This window comes from Pocillopora verrucosa, chromosome 1 (assembly GCF_036669915.1).
Source record: "Pocillopora verrucosa isolate sample1 chromosome 1, ASM3666991v2, whole genome shotgun sequence".
Lineage (NCBI taxonomy): Eukaryota > Metazoa > Cnidaria > Anthozoa > Scleractinia > Pocilloporidae > Pocillopora > Pocillopora verrucosa.
In genome coordinates, this window is record NC_089312.1 from 29,474,301 (window position 1) to 29,487,946 (window position 13,646).

General features: G+C 37.2%; 1 protein-coding gene across 1 annotated transcript; it reads right to left on the minus strand.

The window, feature by feature from the left end:
• Window positions 1-839: 839 nt before the first annotated feature.
• On the minus strand, window positions 840-12,832 carry LOC131786084 (synaptotagmin-C-like). The gene is made up of 10 exons (XM_066162529.1): window positions 12,691-12,832; window positions 11,042-11,735; window positions 10,546-10,681; window positions 9,877-10,173; window positions 4,357-4,578; window positions 3,836-4,090; window positions 3,426-3,586; window positions 2,646-2,879; window positions 2,155-2,278; window positions 840-1,144 (listed from the first exon to the last, which is right to left on the minus strand). The coding sequence occupies exons 2-10, from the start codon at window positions 11,720-11,722 to the stop codon at window positions 840-842; spliced, it is 2,415 nt and encodes an 804-aa protein (XP_066018626.1). The 5' UTR covers window positions 11,723-11,735; window positions 12,691-12,832.
• Between the last annotated feature and the right edge of the window lie 814 nt (window positions 12,833-13,646).

The following is a 13,646-nucleotide window of genomic DNA, read 5'->3' on the forward strand; positions in this document are numbered from 1 at the left end:
GGTCAAAAGTAAGGAATTTTGGTGCTTGGAAGCTAAAATCATTCAAGTTTGTTACCTTGAAATTACATTTGTGTGCAAGGAATGATACAGACTGGGTTACTTGGAACACTTAGGTTTGGACTGATTGGACAGCACAGAGATGATAATTTATCTCTCTTGATCAAGCATGGAAGTGAACATTCAGGCTGGTTTTCGGAAAGTTAAGGGTTATCGCTCTTCAAGCTAGTACATACATAATTTTTTTTATTAAAACAGCTTATTGAAAATGATTGCAATAGTGGAAAAGTTTGAGTTGAAAATAACCGAAATGAACAGTCCAAATCAAAATTCCACGTGATTACTCCTATTATTACATATAATATTTCTTAAAACCAATTCAAACAGTTATGTTTTGTGTCCCTTTCAAGAATTTATAACCCAAAAAGATCTCTGCAAGAGGGGAAAGCCTCTATGAATCATAATATAGTTTTATGTCTCTAATAAGTTTAATACCTGAAACTTGCTACTGCTCTCAGAGATGCAATGTTAAGACTCTTGCAATTCATTTGAAGTATTCTCTTAAAAACTACACCACACCACTTGTAATGAAAGTGGATCAAAAAATGATGAATGTATGTCATCTTTGTCCAATTATATTGTTACATGAATTTAATTTTTTTTTTTTTTTCGGAAAATGAACACACTCAACACACCATGTTACTACTGATTGAAACATTACAGTAAAGGGCCTCAGATTTACATTACATTTATTTTACAGTGTTATGTAAAGCTTGAACTTCTTCATACACTTACGGTGTATATATTTTATTGTATATTCTATTGTGAAAAAACTACAAGCATTAATTATGTAAAGTGTGCCACTGTGCAATTGCTCTCCGTGGCGATGCCAGCATGTCTGTCCAGTGTTGCTGATCTGGACCTGTTGATAATTCACCTACAACACATTTTCCAATGACTTCGCTGCGACCAACACGATCATAGTCCAACACAGAGATTATCAAAGATGTTTGCTCTATGTTCTCAAAGGGAACTTGAAAACTAAAGTTCTCATTGAAGTAAGGGTTAAGTGTTCTCTTCTTGACGGTTGTCTTTTTCTTCTTGAGTTTCCGTCCATCTTGAATCAAGGCTATTTTGACATAAGGATCTGTAATTTCAAGAAGGTAACTTGGAGTCTGGTTGTTTCAAAGAAACATTTGCCTAAGTTATTTCATTGAAGTCTTCAGTCCCTAACAACGATCAACAAGTCTGACTACTTTTTAGGATAATCTTTAGTGCAGTGTATTGTATGGGTTGAGACATTCATCAAGTCGCTGAGCAAGCGTAAAGTGATAGATCTTAAAAATCTTACCAAATTCATAATAACTTGACTTAATTATTATTTATCTGTTAAACCTTACACAGACCATTTTTCAGTGTTCCAAACTGCAACTGTTTTGGTCACCAGGGCAAGTTAATGAACAATTTGGTAATTTGATTTGAAGTCTATTGTTAAGTCATAAATTTGGCATCTAGAGTTTCATGGTCTATGAACAAGCTATAACATTTTTATCATGGTCCAAAGGTAAACTGTGTAAACCAGTGTTTGTCAGCCTTTAAAATAGCTATATCAATTATGTAACAGGCATTGTTCATATGCTGAAGTTAAAATACACTAAACATTTGCTTAAAATTGATTATATCTAATATTGCATGAAATGCCCTCCAACTTTTTCTCCACCAACTAAAAGTTTGTAGTTTCAGCTTGTCAAATGGCAAGTTTGAAACAGGTTGAATGCAAAGCCCTGTCTTTGAAGCAAGTAACAGCTTTGGCTTAACATTTTGTGACAGGTTCCTCACTGAAATGTTAGCAAGGATGACTATTAAGAAACCAGTTTTAACCCTTTAACTCCCAGAAGTGATCAACATGAAACTTCTCCTGATAATATCCTTACATTATCCAGCAAACAGCTAGTGAGAAGTTATTCAAACTTATCGGGTAGAAGTTTTTGTCTTGATCAAACACCAAATTCTTGTAACTAATTTACAAGGATTTGTGTTGCAGCTAGATGGGAGAGTTACCAATCAGATCTTTGCAGTTAAAGGGTTTATTAAACCCCTCAAAGTTATCTAAACTGTGGAAGAGATGCATAACTAGAGGTCTTTTAATACTCTTACCTGAAAAACCTGATACATCCATACTTTTAAGATCTTTAGCTTCTAATATTACTACTTGAAGTTTACCAGCAGCAGGGACATAACGCAATGAGAAACAAAGCTGTCCTAGTTCAGACTTGGAATGCTAGAAAAGATTCAACACAAGAAGATCAAGGGGTGAAATTTAGAAATTCTGTAAAATAAATGTAAGAGGTTGAAGTCTGTGGACTTGTTAATGATGAGAACGCTGTTTGCTTTAGTAGTGAGTGAAATAAAATGAAGGCATCGTTTTATAGTAGTTAAAGGCATTGTATTTGAAATCTGGAAGATTTAACTTCAAATACCTTACTCTGTTACTCAAAGCAATTTGTTTCTTGGAAGTTCTGACTTCATGTTTTTCGCTATACTAGCTGGTTTGACTCACACTAGAGGGGATATTTTTTAAACAATTTACAAGAACAAATTACATGTGTAAGTGTTGTTTTTTATACAGCAGTGATGTGGGAACTCACCCCAGTAAGTCCTCCTGAAGATGATGGTGGAATTAAAGCTCGCCATTCGTCAATGCTAGTTGCTAAATCTACATCAATAAGAGGGAGCTTGGCGTCTCCAATGATATCATGTCTAGAGAACCGATCAAAGTCATACAACTCTATACAAAGAGTTCTGTTTGTTATGTCACTGTATGGAATATTCTTGAAAACAAATGTTTCCTTGAAAACTGGATTTAGAGTCTTCCGGTGAACCTAAAATTTGAAATGTTAATGAGTGGGTAAGACTTTCCTCAACTTCAGAAATGATTGTTTTCAGTATCATCATGATGTTGATTCATGGTATGGATGGCTTGTGCTCAAACAGACAGTTGTTCGAGAGAAGTGCCAGTTGAATCAGTTTGTTTCAGGTTGAAGTCTTTTGAGGGTTTTCAAAGGTGAACTGAGACCAAGTGGACTTTAAATGATAGGACCCCATTTGGAACATGCTGAGGTCCTAGGAGTCTTTTCATTTTCCTCCAGCCAAGCAGGAGAAACAAGAGTAAAGTGTGGGCTTTGAAAAGGCATAGGGCATAAGCAAGAAAAAATAAATTGTCATGTTCCTTTCTCTCCACACAACTTTTATTTGGTTAAATGGAACTGGAAACAACTACCATGTCTACTATGCAACTGCAGTCCCTGTTGAAACTCACTTTGGATTATTGCAGAATTTTCACCAGGAAGGAAGATCAGGCAATTTTAGTGAGCTGTTTGTAATTTTATCAAAACTTTTTCCCTAAGATAAGTTGGATTGTTTGTTACCTTAGTATCAAATTTCTTTTTCCTGTCGGGTAACAGCATAACTCTTGCATATGGATCAGATGTTCCACTGAAATCTTTAGCAGGGACATCCTGAGCTTCTACTACTCCAACTGTGAGACAGTTATCATTGAAGCTATAGTCAAGGGTGAAGTGAATGCGACCTGGAAGAAAAAATCAACATTCAAGTCCTGTATATCACTATTATGCCATGTCTGTCAGTATTATGTTATCACTCACATCAGTCTCTAGCCTTTATTTAACCTTTTCACTTCTTAGGTAAAGGTTCTTTCAATATTATTATCACCAGCCATGTTTTTGTAATGTTCAAATTTTTAGGAAATCATATGTAACAATTCCTTATTATTGTCATTATTATTATTATTATTTGTATTATTATTATTATTATTTACCTATTTTTACTCCTGAGCTACCATCAGACTGGAATTCATCACTGTTGTAATCTAACTCATCTACAGATGGCTGAACTTTCTCTTGGTAGCTGGCTGCCAACATTTGTATGGCTTTAAGGTCAACTTTTTCCTTTATGGCTTTTTTCTCATCCTTCTTTTTCCTTTTGCAACATTGACGGTAGCAGACACAATAACAGCAAATGCCAGCTATAAGGAGTGCTAACCCAACAGCTGCAAATACTGCCCACCATGGTACTGTGAAAGAGAGATAAAGAACAATTTTAGTTCTAGTTCTTCATGTGGATTTTAGTTTTTCATCATTCAAGCAAATTTAGTTAAATTTAGTATGTTACAGTCATGTTTAATTCATCTTCACCTAGCAACAAGGAGAAGGATAGAATGAGTCAAAACTTGATGTTTAGATTTCTTGAACATTTGGCAAATAAAATACTCAGGACCATGAATTAATTATGTATCCCAACACAGTCTATCCTTTAAAAAAGCAGGAAATTGAGGCATACTTCCTTCAAAAGATGCTTCCTTAGGCACTGGAGTCATTCTTTTTGGCGGCTTTACTGTAGGTGTTGTAGTGGCTAAAGTAGTTGTTGTTGTGGTGGTGGTGGTGGTAGTAGTTGTAGTGGTTGCTTTTACTGCTGAACTTGTCTTTGGCTCTTTGCTGTCTTCTTTGTCACTTTTGTTGTGTTTCACAGTTCGGTTGGTAAGTGTTGTAATTCCCATATGATCTCAGTGGTGCTGAAATTGGAATATAATGTGATGTCAGTCATACAATCAAACAAGTGTGCTTTCACAGGTTTGAGTAACATCCTCTCCTTTCAGATGTACCCTTTGAGATTATTATACCAGGTGCAATCAGATTTGTTCTTGAGTTAAAACCACTTTTGGCAAAAAGTGGATATTACGAGGTTGTAAGCCAGTCTCTAAAACCAACAGGACACTTCTACATCATGCAACACATGAATTTTTCAGAAAGTGTAATCTTGTAAAGTTGGCACCATGACTGTGACTAAATCACTTGGACAGCGATTATGATTGCCAAATATCATATCTTTGCCAAAAATATTTGCATTGGTATCTTGGATTTTGAAAGCTTTATTTTGCACCTGAAAGATGTACAGCTCATTTTTTGCACTTAAGCTAGTAAAAACAACCAACTTGATAAATTCAAGGAAACATGGGCAACTTTTTCTTGGATGTGTGAGTAAGGTGTACCTACCTAGTATTTCATTGCCACACAAAATAAAAAGTTACAGGTGAAATTTCAAGTTGTGCCAAAAGGTTTAATATTGTTGGGGGTTTTAAAGATGTATATATTAAGTATATTTTATTTATTCGTTTGTTGTATTCATTTACCTACTTATTTATCTATCCACTGTAAGTAAGGTGATTCTTGCATGCAATGGTGTAGTACTGTTTTTAAGTTATAGGTGGCATTATTGATTTAGAATGTAATATTTTATCTCGGAAAAAACAAGAAATCACAAAGAGATGTCTAAGTCCGTGGAGAGTCAAGCTACAACTGTAATGAAATCTCCCCTCCTTCTACTAACCAATCCACTAGTTTCGTTTTGCAAGCTTAATCTCGCCTGCTTCCACCCCTCCCCGCTTGCTAGAAGAATTTTACCCTTTGCCAGAGTAAGGGCCCGAGTGCAAGAAATTAGGTGATATTCTAGAACCAGACCCGAGGAACTCATCACTTTAAAATTGTTTCTGGTGGAAATATTTAGGAAACACTAAGCGCGTGTAGATGCAGACATTATTTCATCAAGTGTGGGTACAAAATCTGTTCAAATCTTCATGCAGCTTAGTCGAGAACAATGCAAACATTTCAAGCTCCAAGTGATGTGAATGAAGATAGCTAATACTTACTGTACGAGTAATTCTTTGCGCATTGTTCCAAACAGATGGATGAAATCGTACGACCGGAGCCCTTGATTTTAAAATTAAGTTTGGGCATCAAGCCCAGCCTGGATGTAGCTAGTATTCAGAGCAATTCCTTATTCGTAAAACAGTCCACTGAAAACCGTTAAACTTCAAACACAACAATAGAATATAAACAAATTCGCGAGGTGTTCAATTGGTTTACATCAATTAGAAATTTGCATTCATTTGACACGGGTCGTTTCAAACCACTTCAGGCTCACACGCGATTGATAACTACAAAACAATATCTGAATAATTTTACGATCCGTTATTTTAAAAGTGTTTTACTCACCAATGGTATGAACACTTGCCAGTTTTTTTTTCCGTCGTTCGCTTATCAAAACGAAACACAATAGAATAATCATGATAACGAGTGTGACTAAACAGATTTATGTGTCATTTTGCCGCGCCGATTTTTAAACAAGTACGGAAAGGACTGGTGCGAGAGCCGATGGGAAATAAGACCTAAGTACGGTTCTACTTGGCGAAGAGCAGAGTCGAACATGATATTTTTCCCATAAGGAAATGCTTGCCGGAGGTTGGAAAAATTTCAAATGTTAGCAATGATATAGATTACTATTCTTGTGACAATATAGGATACTGTTGTCATATTGTTTGGTTGTCATTCGCCCGTTCAATCCGCTTTCATAAATGAAAAAATATATTCCTAGATTGGAAAAAAGCTCATCTAATCGGTAAATCGACTTCCGTATTCGGCAAGGTTATAAGTACGAGTATTTAATCGCGAGATATTTCATCCTCTCTCTCACAGGAAATTTTATATTGATTTTCCCTAGATCGCAATCAATTGCATGCGTGATTACATTCTAGAAATTGTCAGAAACCACAGGCGTAATAAAGCGATTCCATATCGCTCTTCCGCTAGCTACTTAAGAACAAAGCAGTAAAAAAGTTACCACCGGAAAAATTCCTATATGAGAACGTTAACGCATGCAACACACGTTTACTGACTTTAAATGCGTGAAACAAACTGAATCTGACAAGTCAATACGTTACCGGTCAGTAAAATGGTATCCAATATGTTTATCTTCACTTTGTAATTACGCTGGTGATTTCTTCGAGATAAAGACTCTCACTAGACAACTCATTCCTCCCTAAAAGCCAAGCTTTGTAAATCTAAACAGTTTTTCTCGAATAAGGATTAAATATTACTATCTGAAGGCTGCCATGTTGCTTCAACAACATGCGGTCGAGGGCATTTTTTTAGTCTGATCTAACGTTGTCAGTTGCAGATAAACTTTTAAATATTTAATCGACCTCGAGAAGGGATGTTCAGCTCGGAACATTTGTTCCACATTACTGCATATTGCAATTGTTATGTTAGATAGATGCCGTGCAAATTGATGGCACAGTCGGCGAGAAGTTTTATTAGATGAGTTTTTCACGCACGATTGGGTTAGTTTTCCGCATTGAGAGATTAATGAACAATGGGATCGGGGAAAAAAAGTAATGACAATTTTGTTTACTGTTTCTCAAAAACAGCTAGATTCCATTTTGTGTCTGTTTGCATCAAGCATTCTTGCTCCAGATGTTTTAAATGACTTCGTTGTTTTTCTTCAATATAGCGACTCATAAGTGATAGAGTGAAGAACAGGGTTTTAGGAAGGGAGCATTTAAGTTTAAACCCCCTTATCATCACTCTAAGAGACCACAGAATAAATCACACTCACCTTTGTAAACACTGCATGATTCCGTCTGTCGAAGATTTAAAGTTTATGCAAGTCTAGTCTAAACTTTGCAGCAGTTTACTTCAAATGACAGTGGCGATTTCTGAAATTTCTTTGAGTCAATGTTGATCACAAATAAAACGCGCGTACGCGACCGGATCACAGTTCAAAAGATTCACCTTACGTGGCCCTGAAGTTTTAATTTTGGCTGTAATGATGCACCTCATTACTTATATCCTGTGCATTACAAGAGTGCAAATGTTTTATGACAGGTGTTTTGTTAAAGGGAGACAGGAATTTAAAATACAAATAGATATTTAATACGCCCACCTATCCACGTAATCGAGGCTGTGTTCCCCTTATTCAGATGCAAATTAACCAGCAATTTAGTGTCTTGCGAAAATATCCTTTCATCGAGATCCTCAGCAACACAGTTATGAGCAATATCGTAAGTATTGACTTCAGATCGTCGTCGATTGGAAAACATTCCACGACGGTTCGAACAAATTTGACTGGGTTTCCTGTGCGGACTCTCACGATCATATATTAAACACCACACCAAGCTGATGTAATTGACTTTTAGGAAGAAGTTTACTCTGAAGAGTGGAAAGTTGATCATTGAAAGCAAATTCTACCATTAAAAACTTAAATGTTATTTAAAAGCGTTTTCTAATTTACAAGGAAATTTCCTTCTGCGGGCAGTTTCTTGTGCGCCAGCTATTTTCTGCTGGTAACCTCCATCAATAACCGCCTAATCATAACCTGTTTCTCTTCAAGGGTAACAAAAGTCTTTTAAATTCATGACTCAGTCGTCTAGACCAAAAGCAACTTGCAAAACCCTTATATAAAAAAAGAACACGTGTAAAAACGCAAAGTTTATGCGATACTGCATGTTATTATTTGTTACTATTTGTGTTGTTATTGTTGTTTTTAATGTTGTAGTTGGAAAAAATAAAAATTCTAAGTCGCGAACATCTGCCGGGTTAATTTTTTGATTCTGTGTTCCTAATGTCAGAAAAATTGAAAAAAAATTCAATTTCAGACAGTTAGGAAAGCATATTCAGGACATGCGAGTGATATGTGACAAATTACTCCTCATATTGTTTCATAAAACTGGACAAACTAGTTATGCCGGGCTAACACATGGAAGCATGTTTCTGGAAAATTTTAGCGCGCACACAAATCAATGTTTCTCACCCGATATGATCGTGTGAAGAAGTCATAATATTTTCATTTTGAAAAAACAAGTAAAGCCTTCTGAAGTATTGCAAAAACACATTTGTTGCCAAAACATATTGAGAAATTGCATGTCGTAATTCATATCTAATGTTAATATATTCTGGAAAAACGCTATCGACTGTGCTTCATACAAAATAGGTTTGACGAGAAGCCGAGTAAATAATTGGTTGGAAATGAAATACGCAAATGAGATACGGTCAAAGAAAGACACTTTGTGCTTGCCGTAAGTCCATCTTGGTTGAGACTCAAGTTACACGTAATGTATGCAAAGGTCGCAGCGATTGATACGCAGACTTAAAACAATTGATATAAAAGACCGCTATGTGAAGGTTGAAAGCTTGAATTCCTTTTTAGAAGATGACAGGTTGACAATGACTAAGGAACTATCATGTGTCACATAACAAGGTGCAAAATATCAACCATACGAATAAACGTTTTCGTCCCCTTACCTGCTCAACGTACTCCAGACAAGAAATAATCCCTCACTTTTTTAAAAAAATTACCTAAACAATTGATGACAACGGAATTTTTCCGATATTGGACCTCACTAATTTTTATGCATCTCTAGCGAAGTATTTTTGAGTATTTGAGTAATGTTGATCAGTATCAAGTGACGGTTATACAGCCGCCTACCCGACTATTGGTAGCACTGCACAACAATGATAACAAAAACTGCAATGGGCGGCGGGGCTGGCGTTAAAATTGTGGGATTTTCGAGCAGTGGAGGAAAAAAAAGAACGGCTTGCAAAAAATCGAGAAATCCTTTGCTTCTTTTTACCGTTCTGCTGCCTTCATTTTCGTCTAACGCTCCCAAAAAAGTCACAAAATAAGTAACTAGATATGCCTAGGTGCAGGACCTCATGATTTGAGGTCCAGTGGGGTGTAACTATAGTTTTGTACCCAGACCTTTCACGGCCAACCGGTTGTGTAGTAGGATCTGGGTATGAGATAAGAGTAAGCATGTCACGCCTCATCTCGCAGATCTTAGTCTCTAAGTGCTACTTTGCTGTTGTCATCCTCGTGACCAGAATTTGTCTTTTATGGATAATTGTTGTGAATTAATTACTGAAACTTCATTGTGTAAAAAATGTCCAAAGTACCTCCAAGTTTATCAAGCTAAATCAAAATTATGTAATTTTTCATTTCTCTAGTACCAGTGTCCTTAAAGTTTGAGTCGGTGCCAGGCCGCGACAGGCCTCCGCGGCGATATCAACATTTGATGCCAGTGCCTGAGGGATTCTCCAGTGGTAGCTGAGCCTATTACCACTCGACCAATTACGTCACTTCTTGTGGAGTCTGATTTAGCGTCAGCTACTGATATGACAAACAGAACCCTGTGGAGGAGGTCTGGGGGGACGTCAAACATCATACACTCATTATAAACAGGATTAGGCTCCTGTTTCCTTGTGGACGTTTTCTTTTTCTTCACTTTTTTGCCATCGAATAAAAGAACAACTTTGATGAATGGATCTGTTAAATGAACAAAAAAACCTGTATGAATGGTTTCAAATGTCAGCAGACGTTAAGTTGTCAAAGAAGCTCCTGGAGGTATTTAACGTAGCGGGAATTAGAAAAATTTCAATGCAACTAAAAAAGTGTATATTTGTTAAATGTTATAAATGACCGCAGATCTAATTCGGTGCTGTACATTGTTTGTCTATACAAGACAGGCTGAGTCAATAAGGCGAAAGCACAGAAAAAAAGCTTCCGTGTGGCCAATCGTTCTCCTGTTTCACATTTTAAATAACATTTTTTTTGTCCTTATGATCTTTTGCAATCACAAAGGAACATAATGACGAATTCAAGACAGAGGGGAATACAAATCAACCACAGGATACTTACTGATTGGTTTTGACTCAGTGTTCCAGTCGCTGAGTGGTGGACTAAGGTTTCTGGCCTTCATTAATACTATTGACATTCTCTCAGCAGTTGGCATATAGCTGAGGGAGAATAAAATCTCCCCCAGATTGGCTTTTGTCTGCGAAATTAGAAAGAAGGTTTGTTACTGAAGACAGGGAATAGAGTGCCGTCATTAAATCATTCAGTCAGTCCGTCAGTCAGCCAGTCAGTCAGTCAATGAGTCAGTCAGCTAGTCAGCGAGTCACTGAGTCAGCGAGTCAGTCAGATAGTCAAAGAGTTCCAGTCTATATGTCCGTCTGTTTTGTATTTATGGCTGCTTGTCTTGGTTGTCTTTCTGTTTTTCACTATGTTTGTCTGTGCACTTTAAGGTCTCTTCGTCTATTTGCTTCTCTAGTTATCCTTATTGACTTGGAGTGTTTTCGCAATTCATATTTCGCATCTTTTGATGTCAAGTATATCTCATGAATGTACCACAAACCTTTTGAAATGACCTCAGCTCCTTATCAAAGGCAACAGACTCATCTGCCTTGAGCACATGGCCAAGTTCAACTTGAACCTCTCCGATTATGTGATGCCGGGAGTACTTGTCAATTTCCCAAACAGATAAATGAAGAATGGAATTTTCCACATCTTGTAATGACATGTTAAACTCATAACTCTCTCCAAATTTTGGATTTGTGGATTTCCTGAAGACGTCCGTCTGTCCCTTCAAAATTCCTTCTTCATCTGGTTGAAGCCTCACTTTTACGTAGGTATCTACACTATCCCAGAAGTCTTTTCCGACCAGCTGGCTTGCCTCGATGATAGTCAACAAAAGAGTTTGTATTTCATTTTGATAAACCATAGAAAATTTAATTCTTCCTTTATTTTTTGGCGGACTTAGCCTTTGGGAAGTTTGCAGCTCTATTTCTCCGTTCATTTTATTTCTTTTTTCCAGTTCACACTCGCTGCATTCAGCAGCAAAACTTGGGAATGGGATGACAGATACTTTTGCAGCAGTATTCTTGTCAGCAGTAGTCTTGAGGTACGACGAGTCTTTGTACGCTGGCTGTTTGTGGAGTCGACTTAGCTTGCAGACCATGCAAACGACCATAAGAATAAGGATCGCTATTGCCCCGCTCACTATACCAAGCTTAGCTTCTTCGGTTAAATAAAGCATTACCAGCTGCTTCCTGGTTTAATTGACATGTAGAACAAGTAGAAATGTTGTTTGAATAAGAGCTTATTATCAAGGAGTTTATAACCTCCCTTAATATATTCTGATTGGCTACTCAAAGTCCGAATATCCTTTGGTATTCATCTCCAAGCAATGCGCACGGGATATTTACCCGAAAATATTGTATCGATAGATACAATAACGATCTGATAGGTAGTCAGAGATTGCAATTTTGTTTGCGGGAAAGCTTTTTGCATGAACCAGGGATTTGTTCACTACTGCATGCAATTTGGTATTCAATTCGGGGTGTGTAGACTAATGAAAGTGATCAATTTTCATAACAGTCTTCTCGACCAGGGAAGCATTTTTTCAGTAAGCCTTCCGGTTGGTTTGTCTGTCTGGGTAAACAGCACATAAAGGAACCCACCGGGAAATAGAGGAAAATCAGTTTGAGCACTAAGGATACAAAGCCGAGCTTTTTAATGACGGTAATATTTCATTCTAGGTTGTTTTGTTTTCAAACAAAAACAGCCTTGGAAATCAGATGTAGGCCAACGATAAGAAAGAAGTACTTACCCGTGTGTTGACTGCCGCCAAGCGACAAACCGGTTACTAAGTCTATTAAATTTATAAACTTCTAGAAGGCCAGCTTTTAACAAAGATACACCGGCTGGAGACCTTTTATGCCGTCAAACTACTCATTCATCTACACAGTAGTACATTTTTCAGGGTATTTAATCTATATGAACTGAATTTTATAGTAAAAACTTGAACGATTAAGAAAGGTTTCTTGGCCGTGATGAACAGAAATTTCCGAAAAGCAACAAACATGAAAGTGAATCAGTAATTTCAATACTATCCTACGGACCACAAATCAGAATAAACACAAGTCTTATCAGTGAAGCTACAGTTGGTAATGTTTATATTAATCAAATGAGAACTTAACACGGAAACAAAACATGAAGAGTTACCTTGAGGAAACACTTTTTTTAACTCCTCAGGACAAAACCTTTAACTTTCATCACTTGCCATGGTAAAACCTCTCACACTCAATGAAGAACGCCCAACCATGTCCTAAGAACGAAAAAAGTGGCTGATACAACCACTCCCAAACCTTACTGAGCTCAGTTCAGTGCCGGCTCAGCGTATTAATTTTAGATCATAATCTATGCATTTCACGTGTGTAAACCATAACGCCACAGACCGATTTGGACATTGTACGGACTGTGTACAAATTCACCCGCGACTCAAATTTAATCGTAAACGTTCAGTTGAGAATTGATCCCTGTTTTCTTATTTCCTGAGCCTGAAGTGATATTTCGAAAAATCTTTTGTACTAAGCGTGGGAAGAATGTAGCAAAAACACAACAATTAAACCTGCTCTTACTTCAAGGTGCCACACTGTCCGGGTCGCCACTCTTCGAGATGTTTACGGGATTTTTCAGGTACCAGTTCTTCGGTGAAGTCTCCACTGAGTCAACTTAGTTCACGGTTAAATTAAAGATGTGGCGAATTATAAAAAGCATCACGGCGAAGGTTAGACGAAGAAATAAATACACTTTAATGAGTTAAATGCTCTTCATATTGTTATCATTAGGCATTTGAGGGTATGGTCACCTTCGTTCACTAAAAGCTAATCTTAGAAATTTTCTGTCAAAAAGGTAACTCGATGTATCGCACAGGGCGCGCTGAGATTGGTGGGTAGCATGGAACCTCTCTCATTCGCAGTACTGAAACACAAATTGTAATCGGGCCAACGATGAAAATACAGCGGCGAGAGGCACAGACGACGAGCAGTCCCTACTTTTCAGTGAAGTCCGTCGCACGAGTAACAATAATTATTAAAAACGAAGTTGATGCTAACGTGCCGCGCGGAACTGTGGGAGTGAGGCGTACGAAAAGTAGTAGGCTCTACAATCTAACTCTC

Bases quoted from the DNA above. Each gene is read 5' to 3' on its own strand.
- LOC131786084 (XM_066162529.1), bottom strand. From the start codon at position 11,722: ATGCTTTATTTAACCGAAGAAGCTAAGCTTGGTATAGTGAGCGGGGCA. The intron at 4,091-4,356 runs GTATGCCTCAAT...TCTCTTTCACAG, and splicing joins GGAAGCATCTTTTGAAGGAA to TACCATGGTGGGCAGTATTT. The intron at 2,279-2,645 runs GTGAGTTCCCAC...AATCTTTTCTAG, and splicing joins CTTCAGGAGGACTTACTGGG to CATTCCAAGTCTGAACTAGG.